This window comes from Engraulis encrasicolus, chromosome 3 (genome assembly GCF_034702125.1).
Source record: "Engraulis encrasicolus isolate BLACKSEA-1 chromosome 3, IST_EnEncr_1.0, whole genome shotgun sequence".
Taxonomy (NCBI): domain Eukaryota; kingdom Metazoa; phylum Chordata; class Actinopteri; order Clupeiformes; family Engraulidae; genus Engraulis; species Engraulis encrasicolus.
Genome location: NC_085859.1, coordinates 25,991,089 through 26,013,588, shown reverse-complemented (window position 1 = coordinate 26,013,588; position 22,500 = coordinate 25,991,089). Strand labels below are relative to the sequence as shown.

Sequence of the window (22,500 nt, the reverse complement as noted above, 5' to 3'; positions counted from 1 at the left end):
CCAGTTCGCCTCCCATTCCATCAAGCCCTGGAGCTTGTTTTTTCCCCCGGCTTTATTAGGATGGCACAGTGGAAAGTGGGACAGGAAACGAGTGGGAAAGAGAGATGAGGAAGGATCGAGAAATTACCCCAGGCCAGAATCGAACCTGTGAAACAGCGAAACAGTACAGTGCTTTATTCATTTGATCCCTGGAGCTTGGTAGGTGACAACCAAGTGCGTCACTAGGAACAAGGATAGGGTGGCAAATCTGCCCACCCCCCATACCCCATGTATGCCCCCTCGTCAATCAACCTTCCTCTCTGCCATGCAAGTTACATGTATGCCCGTGCTAGTGACCAACTGATCTTAGCCCCCCCCCCCAAAAAAAAATCTGGTCATGGTTGTGTGTGTCTGTGTGTGTGTGTGACTGATTGTGTGTGTTGACTGTGTGTGTATCTGTGTCTGTGTCTGTGTGTGAGTTTGTGAGTGTTTGGTGTGTGTGCACGCTCTGATGTCTGTGAGGTTAGACCAGACAAATGTGGAGGCATTCATGAGGGCTGATTGGTCATTAATAGGCAGCCATTTCACAACAGCAGCTGAATATGGAAGTCTGTGTGTATGTGGTTTCCTTCACCAGGGATGTCAGCGCGGGGAGTAGTAGAGAGTGTGTGTGTGTGTGTGTGTGTGTGTGTGTATGTGTGTGTGTGTGTGTGTGTGTGTGTGTGTGTATGTGTGTATGTGTGTATGTGTGTATGTGTGTGTGTGTGTGTGTGTGTGTGTGTGTGTTTGCTTTAATTTGGGCATCTGGCGTGGATTAAGAATGTGTTTAAAGTTTGGTTGTAGCCTGTAGCTTTACCACAGATTGCATTCAACTAGAAAAAGTATTTGGGCCATGATTACCCATTTGCTCCAAAAAAAAAACCCTGTTATAAACATTTTACTGCCAAAATCTTCCTCTTTGTGTGTGTGTGTGTGTGTGTGTGTGTGTGTGTGTGTGTGTGTGTGTGTGTGTGTGTGTGTGTGTGTGTGTGTGTGTGTGTGTGTGTGTGTGTGTGTGTGTGCATACTCATCCCTTTACGTGTGTGTGTGTGTGTGTCTTCTTACACCAGGGACGCCGGTGTGGGGGGAGAGTGGGGAGCTGGTCTGCCTGAAGCCCATCCCCTGCCAGCCAACACACTTCTGGAACGACGAGGGCGGCATCAAATACCACAAAGCCTACTTCTCCTCTTATCCCGGTAAACCTACACACACACACACACACACACACACACACACACACACACACACACACACACACACACACACACACACACACACACACCCTCCCCCTGCTCTCCTGCCAACCAACCAGGGTCCTGCCTGGCTTTCGGTTCTGTACTGCCTGCCATTAGGTGTGTGTGTGTGTGTGTGTGTGTGTGTGTGTGTGTGTGTGTGTGTGTGTGTGTGTGTGTGTGTGTGTGTGCGCCTGTGTGCTTTAGTTTGGGCGTCTGGCATTAGGCTAAGTCCGGAATGGCCCTCGGCTCAGTGTAGGCTGGCTGCTACATTGCTGCTGTGCTCTGGCTACAGTTAAGTCCTGGCTGAGTCTCGGTTGGCTTTTGGCTGATTGCTGGCTGACATTGGGCCGTGTTCTGCTTACCACTAGGCAGTGTCCTGCCTTTTCTATTAGGATGGGAAACGTTCGGCCCAGTCCCGGCCTTCATAAGGCTGTGTGCTGGCTGTCCTGAGGCCCACTGCTGGGATGAGTTGCAGTACTTTATATTCATAATTCACACCCAGACAGAGAGACACCCAGCCAAACAAGTGTTTGCTTTTGGCAGCCATATTTCTGGGTGAGAAATTGGTGGGGATGAGAGGGATTTTCTCTCGCTTTTTCCATCTCTTACGTTTCCTTTCTTCCTCCTCTGTCCCTCTCTATCAGCTATAATACTGTTCTCCCCCTTCCCTTTCCTTTCCTTTCCCCTTGTCTTCTAGCCACTCAAGGGATATGCGTGTGCGTAAGTGCGTGCGTGTGCGTAAGTGCGTGCGTGTGCGTAAGTGTGCGCGTGCGTGTGTGTGTGCGTGCGTGCGTGCGTGCGTGCGTGCGTGCGTGCGTGTGTGTGTGTGTGCGTGTGTGTGTGTGTGTCTGCGCCCGCGCCCGCGCCCGCATATCGCGTGTGTGTGCTCAAGCTGTCAATAGCATGTGTGCGGAAGCTGCAATATGACAAGTGCTCATCGCTCCAGCTGGAGACGCTTTTTGATAAGTGCATGTGTGTGTGTCTGTGTGTTTGCTTATCTTCACAGGTGTTTGGGCTCACGGCGACTACTGCAAGATCAATCCAAAGACGGGCGGCATAGTCATGCTGGGAAGAAGGTGAACCTCCATTTCTCTCTCTCTCTCTCTCTCTCTCTCTCTCTCTCTCTCTCTCTCTCTCTCTCTCTCTCTCTCTCTCTCTCTCTCTCTCTCTCTCTTCCTTCCTTCTCTGTCTGGCTCTTTTTAGACTGTGAATAATTATCTCTGTCTATGTCTGTTCAGTTAACATTCCTAAAAAAGTACTTTTAGAAAGACACAGAGCCACAGTTTTCAATTTATTGAGCACGCTTTCACATTTTGAAAAGTATTTTATTATCAGTAACTAATCGACCCTTTATAACCTTTTCGACTCAGACGAGTGAATTGCTTCATATGGTCTACACTCTCCTGAATGTTGATCTCATCAACTTAACACCTAGGATACAGTACATTACCTGTCAGGGGCGCTGCCAGAAATGCTGGGCCCCATGAAAGATTAAAATTTTGGGCCCCCTTAGGGCCCCTCTCAGTGCTTGGGCCCCCTTATGGGCCCCTCTCAGTGCTTGGGCCCTTAGAATCTGTACCACTTTCCCCCCCCCCCAGCGGCCCCCATGATACCCATCATTGTTGTACTGTCTTGCACTTATATGGTTGTGCTGTTCATGTCTCTGTCTGTGTCTGTGTCAGCGTAATTTCAAATCCTTGAATGACCAGTATGACCAGTGCATGGGAGAAAATTGACAATAAAGCTGGGTTTTACTTTGACTTTTAGCCATTTCACTTCCTTTGTACGACCATTGCATGTGACTAAATTGACTATAAAGCTGATTTTTGCTGAACCTTTACTTTGACTTTTTCAGTGACGGAACTTTAAATCCCAACGGTGTCCGATTTGGGAGCGCAGAGATTTATAACATTGGTAAGATCCTGTTGTTGTTATTTTATGTAGCATCTTGGTGCTGACATTGTGTTGTTTATTTGCTCTTTGATATTAAATGATTGATAATAATTTAATATAAAAAAATAACCCCTTCAAGACTATACCCTAATACCATATTAAACGTTGTAGTAGACGGAATGGTGGCGTATTAGTACAGCATTTCTGTAATGTCATTATATAGGCTCCTTATTTTTCTGAGTCTAATAGCTAGACCTTCCATAAGTAGACCTTCTATGAGCACTGAGAGATGACAGATTTAAGAAAGAAAATCCTCATGAATCTTTACTTGACTCTTTACACTTAAGTCAGCATTTAGGTCCTATGTACCTTGTCTCTCTTTATGTAACTTATCAAATGTAGCAGGGGCGTCAAAATGTGGGGTAAAGTGGGTCTGCATGGCCCACATATTGGGGGCCTGTCACGAAGTCATGTTTTGTTTTAAATTTTTTAACACCTATAATAGGGGGTGGGGGTGAGGGAACTGTGCATTGAAGTCAGATAGGACTGTCCATAGGACTAGGGCTGGGCGATATGAAAAAAAACTGAATCACGATATGGATTACTTTATATCACGATAACGATATCACGATATAGCACAATTACATACATTTTCAGTTATTGTCTTTATTTGGTCTTTATTTGTTCATGTTCATCTTTTTATTGTTATTTTTACAGTTACATGAACTTGTAGTGTGTATTGTGACAACATGAAATGTAATAAAATTATATTTAATTGTATACAACTAATAAAATTACTATCACAATATAAACGATATAGGAGAAAGGTCACGATATACACTTTTGTATCACAATAACGATATATATCGTCATATTGCCCAGTCCTACATAGGACTCAGAATTCGTCTCTACATCCCTGGTCTGAACTTAAGTATCCCTCTTTATTTCCCCCCCTCACCTCACCACAGTGGAAGCCTTCGAGGAGGTGTCCGACAGCTTATGCGTTCCCCAGTACAACAACGACGGCGAGGAGCGCGTCATCCTGTTCCTCAAGATGGCTCCCAACAGGCCCTTCAGCGAGGAGCTGGTGCAGAGGATCCGTGTGGCCATCAGGAGCGCGCTCACCGCACGCCACGTGCCCGCCCTGCTGCTCGAGACCAGCGACATTCCGGTAAGACTAGAGGAAGGCATGGGTGGATCTTTGCGTGTCACTTTATGAGAATGTCTGCTTAAAACGCATTAATAACATTTAGTACGCTAAGCCCCCCACATTTGGGCTTGCATGCCCACGGGGACCCCGGTTGGAGTCCGGACGGGGTCATTTCTCGATCCCACCCCGTCTCTCTGTCCCACTGGCTTCCTGTCACCATCTCAGACTGTCCTATAAAATAAAGGCATAAAAGCCTATTATTATTTAAAAAAAAAATAATAATAACATTTAGTAAATAATGCAGAGAACATTAGGAAATGTCTATACATGACTGGGAAATGTTGTGTTAAATTGTTTGTAAATGAATAAAAATACTCTAAAATATTCTAAAGCCCTTAATCTCCTCAACCGTTAGTCCAGGGCTGCCCCACATTCTGCCCTTTTCTGACCCCAATGTCCCGTTTTCTCCCCTCCCCTGCTCTCCCCACAGTACACCATCAGCGGTAAGAAGGTGGAGGTGGCCGTGAAGCAGGTGATCGCGGGGAAAGACGTGACCCAGCGCGGTGCCTTCTCCAACCCTGACTCTCTGGACCTCTTCAAGAACCTGCCGCAGCTGCAGAACTTCTAAAGACTCGACCCACCCATGTCCACATAGTACATACAGTTCATTACATTACATATAGTATATGTGTCCTTGAAACGGGAACCAAGAGATATAAGGCGAAAAGAGAACCTCGCAAAAACTGACTAGTGAAGTTGCTGTTTTTGTTTTGTTTTTGTTTTTTATTGTTATTATTATTAATTAATGTTATTACTATGTTTATTTTTTTTAACTTGCTGCAAAAATACCTGTCCGCCTTGTTCAGGGGGGCATGCTGGGAGTTTTGACGTTTTCATGGTACAATTTTATTCCCAGAAGTCCCTTTCATCTTCATCCTCATCTTCATCTCTCTCTCTCTCCAGAGGCTGTGTAGCTATCCTACAGGATTAGTGGCCAATAGCCCATAAACTTTTACCCCAGGTGGAATATTATGGTATCATTTATCTGCCAATACAGTGTACACACAGACACACAACACAAAACTCACCCACATTGGTGGGGTATCCCATATCAGCTATACCGCTCTGTGCAACACACACACACACACACACACACACACACACACACACACACACACACACACACACACACACTCTCTCTCTCTCTCTCTCTCTCTAAAACACTAAACTCCCCTTTTATTGAAGTCTATTTTTATCCCCCAAAGTTGAGTTTTCCTTTTCCTTCCACAGTTGCCTCTCTCAGACTCTGGTGAGTTTTAACGTGGTTTGGGAAGGGGGGAATGGAATGGAGGATTGGGTTTCGGTTTTAGTGGGTTGGGGCTCCATCTCAGGAGTGCGCGGCTGGGTTGTTACTGTCTCAGCTGGCATGCAGAGTTTTCTACAGCCCTGTGAGGGACCCATACATTAAAGCCTCTGATGGGCAACTAGACGCCTACTGCTGTACCTGGGAGAGTGTGGAGAGTTATGCTTGCATCATATAAATGTTGAAATACAGAACGAGGGCTTGGTCTGGGTTTCTCTCTCTGTATCTTTCTCTCTCTCTCTCTCTCTCTCTCTCTCTCTCTCTCTCTCTCTCTCTCTCTCTCTCTCTCTCTCTCTCTCTCTCTCTCTCTCTCTTTTTCACCTGCTCTTACTCTTTCTCGCTCTGTTTCTCTAGTATGCTCTCCCTATCTCTTGCTCTCTCTCTCTACCTCTTTCCCTCTATCTCTCTTTACCGGTCTCTGTCAACTTTTGTGTGTGCTGGCGTGCGTGGTTGTGCGGGTCCGCGTATTCGTATTCGTTTGAGCAGAGACAGTTCTCCTTACACTCAGGAGCTTCAATACGAGATTCCTCATAGGAGATCTTTGTTTTCATCCCGTGTCAGTGTAACGAAGAAGAAAAATGAAAAATGTTGCAATCAAACACACAGCGTAATCATGTTGAGTTCAATTAAGAAGCCTAAAATGTTTGGCGATACACTTTAAGGTGTGCGTAGGACTGGTGCTGTGTGGGGAGGGGTTTTATATGTCGGAGGCTTTCCCAGTCCGCGTCCCGTCTCCAGTTTCCCTGTCTGGTGTCTCTTTGAGCAGCCTCTGCCAAATCGTGAAGCGCTGTCTGATTTTCTTCCTTCCTCTCATATATATATTTTTTACACTAACACACATTAGATTTGAAACTTAATGAGTTCCCTTGAGCTATTTGTTTGGTTTTTCTCTTTTTCTTTTGTTCTGTAAATATATTGTGGACCAGGCCCAAACCTCATCTATCTGCAGGGGATATGAAAAAAAATAAAAAAAAATAGATAATAGCTCACTGTTGGTTTCATCAGAGGAGGGACCACTTTGTTTACAGACTTGAAGTGGACATATAAAAAAGGGACTTGATGTTTTTTATATAATATATTATATTATAATATGCAGTCAGTGTACTTTTTAGTCGCCTCTTGCAGTGAAAATCCATCAGAATGTGTTTGTAGGCCGTTGTCATTCGGTTGGCCGTAACGCCTAACCTGCTAAACCAAGCGCATTATTTCCTGATTATAGTCATCAAAGCATGTTACTTGGTGCTCCAGTATGCTAGACTTTATGGCTTTCCTGCCATGTATTGCTGTTCTCGTCTCATAGTGTACAGTTATCCCAAATGATGACCCAAATGATGAATTTCTTACCTATAGTATATCATCTCTCAGTGCACTATATATGGGTCTGTGTTGCCTTCATCTCCTCTACATGATGGCAAAGGCTTTCTACAGGCAGACTTCCAACAATGGCACTACACTACAATTGGCGCTAAGTTGGCTAAGTGGTGTTTTTGGTGATTTACTTTTTTTTTGTTCTTTCCTTTTGTGAAAATGTTAGGTCCATAATATTTATAGTCATCATTCATCTCGTCTTTCTTCTCTTCTCCTCTCCAGCTCTTCCTCCTACCCTCTGACCAGTCCAGCCTTTGTGACCATTGCACTATAATGCTAATGCTAAATGCATGTTGACGCCACTGCTGGGTATTCCCAGCGGTGTGTAAAAACGGTTTTAGTGTTTCTATATTTTGTATATACGTAACGTATGTTCGTATGTATATCCAGAGTGGACTGTTTTGTCGCTCCCCTGAATGTTTGCTGCTGATATACTACGTAACCTGGATGACTGGCATACATGTGACTTTACCTCCTCGTCCGGCTGGTGAAGGGATCGAACTGACAGCTAGCTACTTAGCGATACACAATGGTTGATTTTTGTTTGTTTGTTTAATTTTGACGGTTAGCTTTTGACAGGTTTATAGAAGTCCGTTCTGTTTTATTTTTCTGGCATTTCGTGAAGGGTTAATTATGTGAGAAGACTACTCTGAGATGTAGTTGTAAGGACGTCGACTCGGCAGATCTCTCGCTACATCCCAATCATGACATTCCTATGATGTCGTCGTCGATCCTGTTTTTGTTTATGTTCATTTTTTTTATTATTATTATTATGGTTAAATAGCAGCTGAAGACGTGTAACACTGGTCCTTGAATCTAAAATTAATTACTCATTCATGTGAATGTCAAACTTACCTTGTATGTTGATGTAAATTTAAATGTTTCAAAAATTAGTTTTAAACCATTAAGCAAGTGTTCTGCTAGATGGCTTCAATTTTGTTTTGACAATATTGTTTTTTCATTTTACTGTGAAAAATGTGGTACTTGCCTAGAGAATAAATATTTATGAATATAGTGTCTTTCAGAGGACTGCATAAAGTAAATTATATGGACCCGAAGATGCATATTCTATTAAAACTAAATAAAAAAAATGTTGTAACAATATCCCCTGTTTTATGACTCCTGTGATTTTGATTGGGGCCACTCTGCCACAATGCTCTTGTAAGTGTATGCTGTTTGAGGTGATGCGTTTATTTCTCATTACTTTTGTATTTACCATTATTGAGTGTTTGGGTATTTGTCACTATCATTATTTGTGATTACAGAAACCACACCACAAAACTGCAACTTGCATTGATAATTGCTGATGGTGATGATCTGCAACCATTTTTCATGATCAAGTCCTGGAACCACATTCCTACAGTATAAGCAAGGGGGTTCATACACCATATTTATGCAAACTTACCTCCAACACAGACGCACAATGTCATCCATATGTTAACGGCACACAATTGCAAGCAGTTAGAAACAGATAGACCCAATTTGCATTTCAGCACTTCTTTCTTCTTGTTTCTTCGTCTGCCCCTGTTTCTTTTGGATTCCATGTCAGAGCTTATTTTGTTATTGCTTCTTTTCTTCTTAAGAGTGTCACCAGTACAGTATGCTCTTCCATGTCCTCCTCTGTATTTGCATTTCTATTGGGTCTTGTTTGGTGAGTTCCCGGGCCAAAAGATTCCCAGAAGGTGTGTGAGGCCAGGGGCGTAGCGGCAAATTGTGGGCCCTTTGTACAATCAGCTCCAAATGGACCCCAAAGTCATATATCTACGGATTGTGTGTGGGGCGCCTATATACAGTGCCCTCCATAATTATTGGCACCCCTGGTTGAGATGTGTTTTTTAGCTTCCAATTATTTTATTTTTTTTCTAAATAATATGGGACCTTAATGGAAAAAAAGAGAAAAATCCAACCTTCAATACAAGTGCATTTATCAAGTGGGGAAAAAATCCCACATAAAGAAATCATTATTTGACATCAAATAATGTGTGTCACAATTATTAGCACCCCTGGTGTTAATATTTTGTACAACCCCCTTTTGCCAACAAAACAGCACCTAATCTTCTCCTATAATGTTTCACAAGATGGGAAAAGACAGAAAGAGGGATCTTCAGCCATTCCTCTTTGCAGAATCTCTCTAAATCATCCAGAGACCTGGGTCCTCTCCTCTGTACTCTCCTCTTCAGCTCACCCCAGAGGTTCTCAATGGGGTTGAGGTCAGGGGACTGAGATGGCCATGGGAGGAGCTTGATTTTGTGTCTGGTGAACCATTTCTGTGTAGATTTGGCCATATGTTTAGGGTCATTGTCTTGCTGAAAGACCCAGTGACGACCCAGCTGCAGCTTTCGGGCAGAGGGCAACAGATTTTGATTTAAAATGTCCTGGTATTTCAAAGCATTCATGATGCCATGCACCCTAACAAGGTTCCCAGGGCCTTTGGAAGCGAAACAGCCCCACAGCATCACTGACCCACCCCCATACTTCACAGTGGGTATGAGGTGCTTTTCAGCATGCGCATCTTTCGTGGTATGCCAGACCCACTTAGAGTGTTTGTTGCCAAAAAGCTCAATCCTGGTCTCATCTGACCAAAGCACACGGTCCCAGTTGAAGCCCCAATACCGCTTGGCGAACTCCAGACGCTTGCGTTTATGATTGTGAGTGAGGAAAGGTTTTCTCCGTGCATGCCTCCCAAACAGCTTGTTGGCGTGTAGACAGCGCCTGATGGTTGAAATGGAGACTTTGTGACCCCAGGATGCTACCATTTGTTGTAATTCTGTAACAGTGAGCTTTGGAGATCTTTTGATTTCTCTTACCATCCTCCTCACTGTGCGTGGTGGCAAAATAAACTTGGGTCCTCGTCCAGGCTTGTTTACCACTGTTCCAGTTGTTTTGAACTTCTTAATTATTCCTCTCACAGTGGATATGGGCAGCTGCAGTTGAGTGGCAATCTTCTTGTAGCCTCTGCCTGACCTGTGAAGGTCGACGCACATCTGCCTCACTTGTATGCTGTGTTCCTTTGTCTTTCCCATGTTTAAGAGTGGATAAGAGAAATGGCCTCGGTGTCACGTCATATTTATACCCCAGGGAAACAGGAAGTGATGAATTACTAATTAAATGTTCCTACATACTCTGGTAAACTTTGTAAACTACTGTAGAAATGACAGAAATGCTTCAATTATATTTATTTCCTGGGAATTGTTAAGGGTGCCAATAATTGTGGAACAGGTGATTTAATGAAAAATAATAATTTTTAGTCAGGGATTTTTTTATTTTCTTACAATTCATTTGAGTTGAAGGTTACATTTTCCTACAATTTTCAGTGTGACAGTATTCTTCTGCAATAAACACTGAATTTATTTTAAGGCTTTTAACACATCTCAACCAGGGGTGCCAATAATTATGGAGGGCACTGTACATGGGGGCTGGATGACTCAGTCACACTTTACCTGCCTGTTTGATATCCCTTTATGGAGGTAGGTAATGATCCTCCAGGTTTGAGGTCTGAGCTGTCAAGTTGAGTGGTCTTTTCATTTGAGTTGAGGATCTGCAATTTCCAGTCATGGGTAAGTGGCTATGGCATCAGACTTGTAGCCCAAAGGTTGCCGGTTAACCTCCCGACCCGCCAGGTTGTTGGGGGGAGTAATTAACCAATGCTCTCATTCACCCTCCTCCATAACCTACATGAGGTACCCTGAACATGGTAGCGTCCCGCCACTAGCTCCCTTTCAGGCGCCATTGGTGGCTGCCCTCTTGCACAGGTGAGGCATAAATGCAATTATGTTGTGTGCAGTGTCACAATGGCAATGGAAGTTGGGCAATGGGAGTCAAAATAATCGATTCCTTCTCGAACGTCACAACACTAGGAGAGGCACATGCTGCATGGATCACCTTTGAGGTTGTGTCAACCTTTACAAACAGCTAGCCAATGAGAGCAGAGAGAATAGTGGGACATGGCAATAGTTGAGGCGACTGCAAGTAGTTGAGCATGGAAATATGACAGTAGGTCAGCAACACAGTCCAAGCCAGGATTGGAAAGGCAAGCAACCTACAATATGCTAACCAATATCTGGAAGGCATTTTTTACTCAAGACAAATTGTGAACAGAGAAAAATGAAAGCCCCCTAGGAACAGCTGGGTGGCCAGTCTTTTCTGTTTACTTTTTGTTTTGCTCTTTTTGACCACGTAACATTCATAGGAGTACTACAGTTTGAGAAAAAAAACAAGTGTCTTGGACTCAGAGTGGCAGGAACGGTCTTTAGAAAGAGGAGGACAGTCAGTTGGATCCTACCAAAGAGCCATAAATAACCTCAGTCAAGCACTGCTCACATGAATTAACTTGTTATCATGGTCAACTTGCTGCTGTTTGAATAGATGAATGAATCTTTAATCACCACTCTGCACCACAGGTGGAATTTGTTTCCAATGCAGGTTGGGTGGAGGTTCCAACATATGACACTAGCGACAAATTGGAACCTTTAGGACAGTTAGACATACAATATAGTTAAGAAAGCAAACACTGTCACAACAAACCTATTGTCATGGCCCACTAGTTTCTGGGCTCTTGTTGTCTGTGCACCCAGGTAGTAGCTGTTTGTAAAGGTTGATACCTCAGGTGATGGCATGGCTCACATGAATTCACTTGTTATCATGGTCAACTAGCTGCGTTGCTGACCTACCGTCACGGCCGAGTTGTCGTGCTCACCTTATTGTCATGGTCAACCGGTGTAGTGTAATTCGCAGTTGCCTCACCTTATTGTCATGGCCCACTAGTTTCTGGGCTCTCGTCTCGCCTCGTCGGCATCGGGTCTCTGGTCGCGGCCCAGCATCCGGCAGGTAGAGACAGGTGCGCATAGGCGTGCGTCAGATGGCCGTCTAATTGGACCACAGATGGCTTGCTTTGGCAGGTGCAGGCGGCCCTGTGCTAGCGCCATATCAATCAATTACTGTCTGAGAGGTGCTTGTGACAGTGTGTGTGTGTGTGTGTGTGTGTGTGGTGGTGGCGGGGTGTTGGGAGTGGAGAGGATGAAGGCTTGCACTATTGGGGAGAGAGAGAGAGAGAGAGAGAGAGAGAGAGAGAACTCTGCAAGATGAGGCCACACAATACATTTGGCTGTGTTAATTCAGCACTTACAGTGTCAAATGTAACACCCATGTTGTAGTGCCTGTCTTACTCCCTGTGTGTTGAATTAACACTGTAAAAATATACAGAGCAGGCATCAAAAGAGGACAATGGGGGCTATACCATGATTGTGTCGTCATGGTATTGGCAGTGAAACATAATTAGGCTACTGCAATTAGATCAGCTACATTATCTAAAATCAGCCTGATCTCTCAGAATTCCGTGGAATGGACACTGATCTTTGGGACACGAAATCCGTGTCAGTTTCACGGATTTTGTCAAAATTCCGTGCCTCTGGACATGGAATTGTTTTCTGTGATTGACTCACAGAATTGCTTTCTATTCCCACAGCACTTTGCTAAGTCTATCATTAGAAAATAGATACCAACTTCTAATAGTAAATAAAAGAATGCAAGAGCAATTCAAGTTGTGCCTGACCAAAACAATCACCAACCTTAACCTGTCAGTAAAGACGGTTTTAAGATATACCTTTTCCAGTTGGTCAATAGGCTATGAAATTCATGTAATAAACGAAAGAATACAAGCTATGCCCAGACCAAAACCGTCCCTAACCCTAACCTGTCAGTAAGCAAATGTTTTTTGAGGAAAAAAATCTTTGAAATTAGAAAAACACACGATTGTGGAAACCTAGAGGTGTGGTAATATGGAAAAAGCACTTCCGTGTGTCCATCACGGAAAACAATTCCGTGTGTAGGAGCATGGAACCGCTATTCCGACATCCGACATGCCGTAGGGTTAGGGTTAGGGTTAGGCTTAAGATAAATGCATGCACTCTCCCTAAACTGATGAAAGCTCGGCAACGTAGCACAAACCATAGAAATGGCCTATCGTGGTGCTAAAAGTGCTGGTATTCCGACAATAGACATCAATGTCGGAATAGCGGCATATCGGAATAGCGGCATATATACAAATGGGGAGAAATCACCCTTCAAAGATTATTACGCACCTCCATTCATTTATGCTGCTTAAATGATCAGGTACGACTGCTTAGTCTTTTTCATCAGTCTCTAACCTCTCTCTTCTCTGCATTGTGATCAAAACACTAGGCTATCTCAATCGCACAGACAGAAGGAACAGGCCCTCTGCATCGGTTCGCAAGAAAACACCGTTTCAATACAGATACACTCATTGGGTTGGTGATTGGACGAGGACATCTTAAACCGGTCCCATTTTAAGACCATATCACACAACGACAGAAATAGTATACAACGGAGTGAGTGGTAGACCTAGTCTGCGGGTAAAAGCCGGCGACGTGTGAAGTGTTATCGGCCAGACTTGATTGAAACGCCCGCGCGTGCCTCCTCGCGAATTGCTCTCACTCAACCTGTAATCTCTGTTCAGCGTGACATCGCCATGTTCATTTTACAGGGAAGTGGAAAGTGCAAGCATTATTTGTGGAAATGAATGCGACGTGGAGAGCAGTAGGGCAGGGCCAGGCAGACAGGCAGAGCTGGGAACGGGAGATGGACAAAAAAAAGAAATGAAAAGAATAAACCACGGAGAGAACATGCTTTGTGCTGCTGTGCGAGTGGCCACTTATCAGCAAATTCGATTTAGCGAGGCGTGCAGTCATCACCCACTTGTTAAAAACTTGCCCGAATGCTTGTTTGGATGCATTACGCAGTCGGATGATCACTGAGAGCGGGGCACTGGAGTCTGGGAATGGAGTAGTGTGTCAATGAAAATCAATTAACAGGTGATTATCTTAAATCATTTTCTGATTAAACGTAATGTGCCGTGACTTAGTCCTACCAAGCGTACTATTCATGTTTCCATGCTGCTGTTGACATTATTAGACTACTCTTGGTCTATCGCCACGGCAGACTTTAAATTGTTTGCGCTCAACTTTTACATTCATTGCAGCATCAGCTTCTTGCCCCGCCCCCATCAAACGTACAAACAAGTGTGCATTGATTTGCGTGTCAGAAAACAGAGTGTGCCACAGAAATGAGACCCCAGACTTTGGAATTGATTCGACAAACACGCCTCAACAACCAATGGCTGTAGGCCTGCCACGTACTGGATAGCCTACCAAGTAGGCCTATATGTCTGTAAACAAGGCCAGGTAGGCCTATATGTTTTTAAACTAACAGATCATGTCATTGTGCAGCGTCAGTGTTATCAAGGCCCTAGTCCACAGTAGTCTGATCTACACTTCTGGAAGGCCCACACAGCAGCAATCAAAATGTGCAAAATGTGATTGAAGAGTTCTCCCCGTTGTCATGATGATGTGACCCATTTCTGTCACTGCTGCATCATCTCATCGAGCGTAGTACAAGATGTGGTAGGTCAGAGTTTCTCCAAGAGGTGATTGCTTGGAATCTCTCTCTCTCTCTCTCTCTCTCTCTCTCTCTCTCTCTCTCTGTGTTCTGTTTGCAGCTTTCTATAGGTTTGTGATTTTGGGAGGACTCATCAGTGTAATTAAGCATTTTATACACATGTAACATATAGTGCAGACAAGAACATTTTCCATGTTATTCTGGTATGACTCCTCATGAGAGTCGGTCATCGAGACAGATACACACACACACAGACATGTCCACACATTAAAATTGTTAGAAGATTATTTTTTTCCACGGGAAGTAAGAAAGTGTCACATTCATGACCTGAGAACATCCTGTCTGTGCTTGCTATTTCTGATGGAGTTCAGGGTCGGCCGAGGCTGTGATTGCATCTTCAGATTACTTTTCTCTTGCCCCCTCGCAGGACTGCCGAGAAGATGGCATTAACAAAATAAATTTGTGAAGAAAATGGCATGCCTGGCCTCCGCTGGCCTCTTTTCTTGGGGTCTTGCGTTCTGTCTTGAGTGAATGGCTAGACCTTACAAAACCTTGGAGAGTACGTACACAAACACAGACTATCCCCGCTGCGCCACATAGAGATTCTCCATTTTCCCACGCCGGTCTCTACAGTGTTGGCTATCATGTTCCCCCCCTTCAGAACATTGGATTTAATCCAAACAGTATCTACAAAACCATTGAAAAGTTTGGAAGATGTGATGTTGATTATATGTGAGAGCCAACAGGCAATAGGTTCAGGACCATGGATAGCGGTAAACAGGACATGTGACATTGCAAATGATATTACCTTATAACAGTACTGCTCTACATAGGTAGAATTAGTCTATTTAATGCCATATATCTCAAAATATGAAGTTAAATAAAAGTATTGATCTGCAAAACTGTGATGATAAAGAGTAGCAAAACAACCACCTATGAATAATCGACTTAATACTAATTGGGCTTGATAACAGAACACATTTTGAGATCATTTTATTCCATTGTTTCCTTTTTTATGTGAAGGGCAGAATAGCAAAGGAGCATACTGTAGTCGTGTAAAGGCAGTGCAGCCAGGGTTGGAGACAGTGACGAGTGGATGTTTTTTATGAAGGGAATACTGTGGTTAGATTCAGGACCATGGACAGCGACCAGACCAGGGGTGTGTTTATGACAACAATTTCCCATTGGAAACCTAGTCAGTTCCTAACTGCCTTGCAATGATGCTTCCGAGACACAGGGTCTAGGACTACAATATTGCTTTCCATTACAATGGAACTAAAGGTCAGCTGTGCACTAGTCATCAAGAGCATCAAAGAGGCTGCTGACAAGGCCTCAAAATGGAAAATCTAGCAATAGTAATGGACAAAAATTGCTTACTACTACTGCTACTACTAATACTAATACCAATAATAGTAAACGTGAAATAGTAAACATGAGTTCCAATATGCAATCACAGAACGAGAAGTAAGAAGCCACCTTTGAGAAACAACCAACTCCAGTTTTCAAAGAGCTCACATTGTTTATTCATTTTGGGGTGGTGGATGTAAAATAAATAAATAGCCTACATAAACAAATAAATAAATAAATAAAAAAGCCCAAATAGACCTCAGTACTTCAGAATTAGGGAACGGCGAGCGATTCACTGAAAATCCTCTTTGCATTTTTTAGACAGGGGTTCCTGGAGACAGCTGGCTCTAATCCGGCCGCAGATAAACACACATAGGTGTTCCCAGCCAGCCAGCCAGCCAGCCAGCCAGCCAGCAGTGGCCGGGCCCAGATTGGAGCACCCACTGGTTTGGAAAAGATGGCTCTGCCAAGGTCAGAAGTTTTTTTTTCCCCCTTAGGTAAATGGAAAATAAAATGGGGAGCCAGAAGTGAGGAGGGATGGACACACATGCACATACACACACATGCGCACACACATGCACATACACACACAGGTGCACACACGTGCACATACACACACAGACACAGACACACACACACACACACACACACACACACACACACACACACACACACACACACACACACACACACACACACACACACACACACACACACACACACACACACACACAAACCTGCAAACCTCCACACACACAGATGCACACACATAAACAGGTTGGAGCCTGGACTACTTGAAATAACAACAAAAACGACAAAAAACACAAAATATCAGAGCCTCCTTCCCACCCTCATCCCTAACCACACACACGCACACACGCGCACAGATTCTCTCTCTGTCTCCCATACGTACACACATACACACACGACACGCCCACACACACACTCCAGCCTAGCACCATTCTGATTGAGGCCCTTCTACCCAATGCTTCCCATTGCTCTAATCACCATGCCGCTTGACGGCTCTCCTCCTCTCGATTAAGTGACTGTTGCCTGTTTGCCTGCTGCCTTTGACATTGTTTGATGGCCTCGCATTTCATCCGCACTCATCGCCATCAGGGAAGCTGACAGGGGGGACAAAGGGGTAAGTTGTTCCGGTCCCAGGGAGATTGGGGGCCCATAATTGGGTCCTCATTACATTGAATGTATTGGGTGGGGGGCCCTTTCAGAGGACTTTTTCCTGGACCCAGCCAAAGCTGTCAGCGGCCCTGATCGCCATCTCCTCACTCTGGCAGCAGTGTTCACTGTGGCTGCATTAATGCACATAATTGGCACGGATGGCCGGGCTTTGATCAGAAACAATTAGCGTTGTACAACTGTCACCCACCGCACCACTATGATGGAGAGATGGAACGAGCGGCCGTGGTTCGCTTTGAGCTTTGTTTACTGTTTGTTTTTGCTGTGCTCCATCACAAAGCTGGCAAATACGTGTGCCATTCTGCGCCACGTTGAGGTACAGCAACCATAGCAGGACGAGGCAAGGTCCCCTCACGTCTCTCTCTCTTATATATATATATATATATATATATATCACTCTTATACAGTATGTATATATATATATATATAAACCTCTCTCTGACTCTCTTTTTCTCCATTTCTTTATCTTCACCCTCTCTCACTCTGACTGTTCCCTTCTCATCTGTCCATCTTCCTGTCTGTTTTTTTCTCTCTGTCTCTCTCTCTCTCTCTCTCTCTCTCTCTCTCTCTCACCCTCTCTCTCACCCTCTCTCTCATCCTCTCTCTCTCTCTCTCCATCTCCCAGAGTTGTTGATGCCAGCTGAGAGGATGACAGGGCCCACTGAATGCAGTACCTGGCCGTATAAAACTCCTCCTGTAATGTTTACATACACGAGGAGCAGTGGGATCTGTTTGTGATTTGGACGAAGCAGAGAGAGAGAGAGAGAGAGAGAGAGAGAGAGAGAGAGAGAGAGAGAGAGAGAGAGAGAGAGAGAGAGGGGCTTGCAATGCTGAGGGAGTCAGCACATTTGCTAAAGCCTGTCTGGATTAGGACGATAACGAAACCACAACGCAGCCGTAACACCGCCGTACCACCTTATGAATATATCGGCCAGATGCATGAGCCTTCTCATCCCTTTAAAAAATGCATTTTTTGGGGAAATGGTAAAAGTTAATGCTTAATACTCTGGCTTGCATATATTGCTCAGTAATTTCATGCCTGTGTGTGTGTGTGTGTGTGTGTGTGTGTGTGTGTGTGTGTGTGTGTGTGTGTGTGTGTGTGTGTGTGTGTGTGTGTGTGTGTGTGTGTGTGTGTGTGTGTGTGATTATTCTGTGTGCATTTGTGTGGTCGTGTGGATTGCGTATATGTGTGTATGTGTCTATTTGTCTGTCTGTGTGTCAATGCATGTGCTTGTGTATTTTAAAGGAAGTGCCTCCTCCCGTGTATCCAGAGGGATAAAGTGTGTGTGTGTATGTGCACCTGATCCCTTCATTATCGCCTTGTGAATGGCCAGCTTGTCGCATACATGTGTGTGTGTACCCGTACCGGCTCATAGATAAACAGACATGGAGATGGACTGCAAAGTCCACCATCTTAGTGGAGAGATGCACAGAGTGTTAGTCCCGGTGTTAGCTTAGAGATTTGTGTTGTATTTCACGGTAAACAAAGTGTGTTTGAAGGACTTGAATGTTTCACCTTTCAGCTCGCAAGGAACAAGAAATCGATACGCAAAGCACTAATGAAGGGTGTTGAGAGGGATTTTCCTAGCAGGACCACTTTCAAACATAATCATGCCCCCAGGGGAAATTTACATATTTTGTTGAAAGTATAAAAAGGGAGAAATATCATTAAAAAACATTGGAAGCAGTGTGAGTGAATTTCTTCGACCAATAATAGTCTTTCAAGAGTTTATCGGTGTCCTTCACCACAATGATCTCCGTTGAAGGACGCAAATGGAAGGAAACCCACCAACCACCCACAAAGCAAAAGAATGGAAGTTTTTAATTGGTCTAAAAATAACACGCTCTATTGCGAGGGCGCTGGGAAATTCCGGGGGAAGTCATGTGCTCGACGCATGGCAGCAGCGAGTGAACAAGCGAGCAAAAATCTGCAGGTTGAGAGAGAGCGCACGCTGCTTCATACGCCACACATAAAAAAAGACAACAAGAAAAAGAAAATCCCCTTTGGAACATGAAACTGATGAACATCAAAAACCACACAAAACAAAGAAGTGACAGACTTCACGGAGAGTGTGTGTGTGTGTGTGTGTGTGTGTGTGCGCAATGCATGCATGCGTGCGTGTGTGTGTGTGCGCAATGCATGCATGCGTGCGTGTGTGTGTGTGCGTGCGCGTGTGTATAGCTTTGATTGATTGGCCGTCGTGTCATTGGTACTGACATGCTCAAAGGCATGCTAATATGTACGAGGGTGACAGAAAGGTACAAAACTGCGTCATTTCAGTTTTGTGTTACAGTTTCCTCTTGGAACGACCAAAACATACATACATAAATGAATAAATAAATAAACAAATCTTAATATGTCTTCGACAGCCGCAGCCGTGTTTTGTAATAACGCATCTGTTCCCCCTGTTTCCCCTCAGGCAGCCATGTCACATTTGATTAACCAGTGATTATTTAGCACTATCGTGGATGCGGGCTGATGCTGTCTAAAGCCCGAGTAAACACTGTGTTTATTTTCAATGCTTGACACGTGTGAAAAGAAAAAGGGAGAAAAGACGATTGTCATGACCAAGACTCATGGTGTGTCTTAGAGTGGTGAGGGAGCCTAACACATACTCAACCAGTACACGTGTGTTGAGAATGCTCGTACTGAATGTGATGCATCTACATTGGATTTCATGTCTTCAAGATAGAATGGGATAGAGTGGTGGGTAGCCATGGCCTGATGGTTAGGCAGGTGGTCTTAAAGATCTACTTTCATCGTCATTTCATCAATATTGCTGTGTTCACCATTATTATTGAATCAGATGTGTATCAAAATTTATCATGTAATGTATCACTGAATGCATTATGCATCAGTTTTGTTTAACCCTCCTGTTATCCTCAGATTTAGGTTACATCCATGATCCTTGGGGTCATTTGGACCCCAGCCACTTAAATGTCTACAAAATCAGAAGACGCAAACACTTTTGCACCGGTTTATGCCTCAGATATTTACTGTTGCTGTTAGGGACATAAAAAGCCCTTTATATAAGTTCTAGACCCCCCACACACAGCCCACACACCAAAAAAAACGAATCCATGACTAGGCGAAAATGTGCAACAACTGTCCAAAAGTTGCCTTGAATCAGTTTTGGCCCTCATCCACATCATACATATTGTTAGTTATCAGAGCCCTAAATAAAGCAAAATATGTTCTATTCTTAATAACTTATGTTCATGTATTGTACATAATCTAGACAGATTGGAACATGTTTAGCAAAATATGGTTGTTCCATTTATGTTTAATACAGTACACTTAAGATAATTTGGGGTCAAATTGAAGCAAAATAATTATGTACTTCATGTATTTTTCAGACGTTAAACATTGAATGGGGTCAAATAGACCCCAAGGATAACAGGAGGGTTAAAAAACATTCTGGTTGCTCTGTTTCAAGCCGGATTTATAGGCTAGTAAAGTGGCTTGTGGACAAATGACAGGGTTTCACTAGACTGCTTATCATTGACTTTCAAATCTCTTCGAGACTTGGTCTGACCAAGAGCATAAGAATTAACATTTCCCAAACGGCATGGTTGACCCGTCCCCCTTGGTTTGCTAATGATTGTTTGCCTCCTGACAAAGTAGGAGGAGTTCCCAATTTTTCACAGTTTCGAAGAAAAAAAATAAAACAACTTCGGTGCTCCTGTGTTGTGTTACACTGTGCTGGAATGTCGCTGCAGGGGCGGATCTAGCCACTTTGGGGCCCTAGTCGAAATATCAACATGGGGCCCTCAGAAGTCATTATATAGACTTATTATATGGTTGTGACGTCATCAGTCGAATGCTCCATTCATTTCAACGGGGCTCCCCAACGTTCGCACGTCTGTTATTTTTCGATAACGGACGGGTTGGTCTATAACAGACCGCTGTCAATGGCAACAAGACTTTTCACTGCTAAAGCGACTTTTCAACAAGACTCTAATCAGCTGTGGGGGACAACACCTGTTGTCCTGGCTACCTAGCTGTTGCCTAGCGGTGTTCCACAACGGCACTGTTTTGTTTTGCGCAGCAACAATCTTAACATTAAATAGGCCTAAAGAAATGTCCTCGCCATGTGTGAGTCATTTAAGTATATCCATATAATAAGCGGGTTAACTTTCGGCGAGTCGGTCGCTTTGTGGAATAGCAGCACTTCAGAGAGAACAAGACCCCTCCGCTCCGCGTCGGGGTCTAAAGATTCTCTCTGTCGTGCTGCTATTCCACGGTAGCGACCTTCTCGCCGAACATTAACCCTTACATAAGATTCTGTGTTTCTGTGATAATTATATGTTTTTTCTCTCATATGCAGCTTTGATTACTTTGCATAGGTGACAAAGCCTATTTCTGTGTGTTTACTGCAACTGGTGTGACAGTTGGGGCCTCTATGAAGGACAGATTTGGCCGGGACCCTAGGCAATTGCCTAGGTTTGCCTAATGGAAAGTCCGCCTCTGTGTCGCTGTGCTGTGCTGTGCTGTGCTGTGCTGTGCTGTGCTGTGCTGTGCTGTGCTGTGCTGTGCTGTGCTGTGCTGTGCTGTGCTGTGCTGTGCTGTGGTGTATTGTGGTGTATTGTGCTGTGTGTTGTGCAGTGTGCCCAATGATGGATAGGTTCAATCCAAGGACTCAGTGCAAGGCTGAAATCAATGTCTTATCAAAGTGTCTACCCCAAACTTGTTTACTGTTAATTACACTATATTGCACCTTTTCAGGCCAGGCATATCACCGTTGTTAAGTCCATCTACAGACTACATATACATTTGTGCTGATGTGCAAATCAAGCTGACACCAATGTGCTAATCCCGTGTTGCATTCATTGACATAGCGGACCCTGCCATATACTCAAAGGAATGCAATTCTCTAGGCTGAGACTGCTTTTAAAGAAACCACATTGTGGTGCGTTTCTCGAAAGTGTAGTTGTTAGACAGCTAGCAACCTTGGGTAGTTGCCAATGTGAAATTGCATTGGAAACAACATAGTCGCTAACGTAGTTAGCAACTATGGTTTTGAGAAATGGACCCTCTATTTGTAAGTACTGCTGCTGTAACACTGTTGCTGTTGCCAGGCATTAGAGTTAACGGTAACACTTTCTATGACGCCCATATCTATAACGCATCATGAGCGCATTTATAACAAATTATAATGTGCATCGTAATTATAGGGCACTACACTTTTAACGCTTCATGATGGAGTATATCAACAGTCATGAATAACTATAAATCTAGCTTATAATGCATTATAAATCTTAGGATGTTTTGAGTGCTCGTGAATGGTTATAAACTACAGGCAGTGAAGGGGCTTATAATGCATTATAACGGTCATGATGCACTATGACTAATTATGATGCGCATTATAATTTGTTATAAATGCACTCATAATGCGCTATAGATATGGGCTTCATAGAAAGTGTTACCGAGTTAACTGCTGCAGCTCACATCATATGTGAAATATAACGCTTATGTGGAATATTCAACATCCAGGAGCCCTAAACTGAAAATCAGT

At 43.9% G+C, this 22,500-nt stretch overlaps 1 protein-coding gene across 2 annotated transcripts in view; it reads left to right on the top strand.

Moving 5' to 3' along the window:
- Positions 1–8,131, top strand: part of aacs (acetoacetyl-CoA synthetase) — a 78,025-nt gene extending 69,894 nt beyond the window's left edge. For both annotated transcript variants that reach the window (XM_063195069.1, XM_063195068.1), the window contains 5 exons: positions 1,089–1,214; positions 2,260–2,329; positions 3,109–3,167; positions 4,115–4,317; positions 4,787–8,131. In XM_063195069.1, the coding sequence (XP_063051139.1) occupies positions 1,089–1,214; positions 2,260–2,329; positions 3,109–3,167; positions 4,115–4,317; positions 4,787–4,924 (596 nt within the window). In that variant the 3' untranslated portion in view covers positions 4,925–8,131. The remainder of the gene's footprint in view (positions 1–1,088; positions 1,215–2,259; positions 2,330–3,108; positions 3,168–4,114; positions 4,318–4,786) is intronic.
- The last annotated feature ends 14,369 nt before the right edge of the window (positions 8,132–22,500 follow it).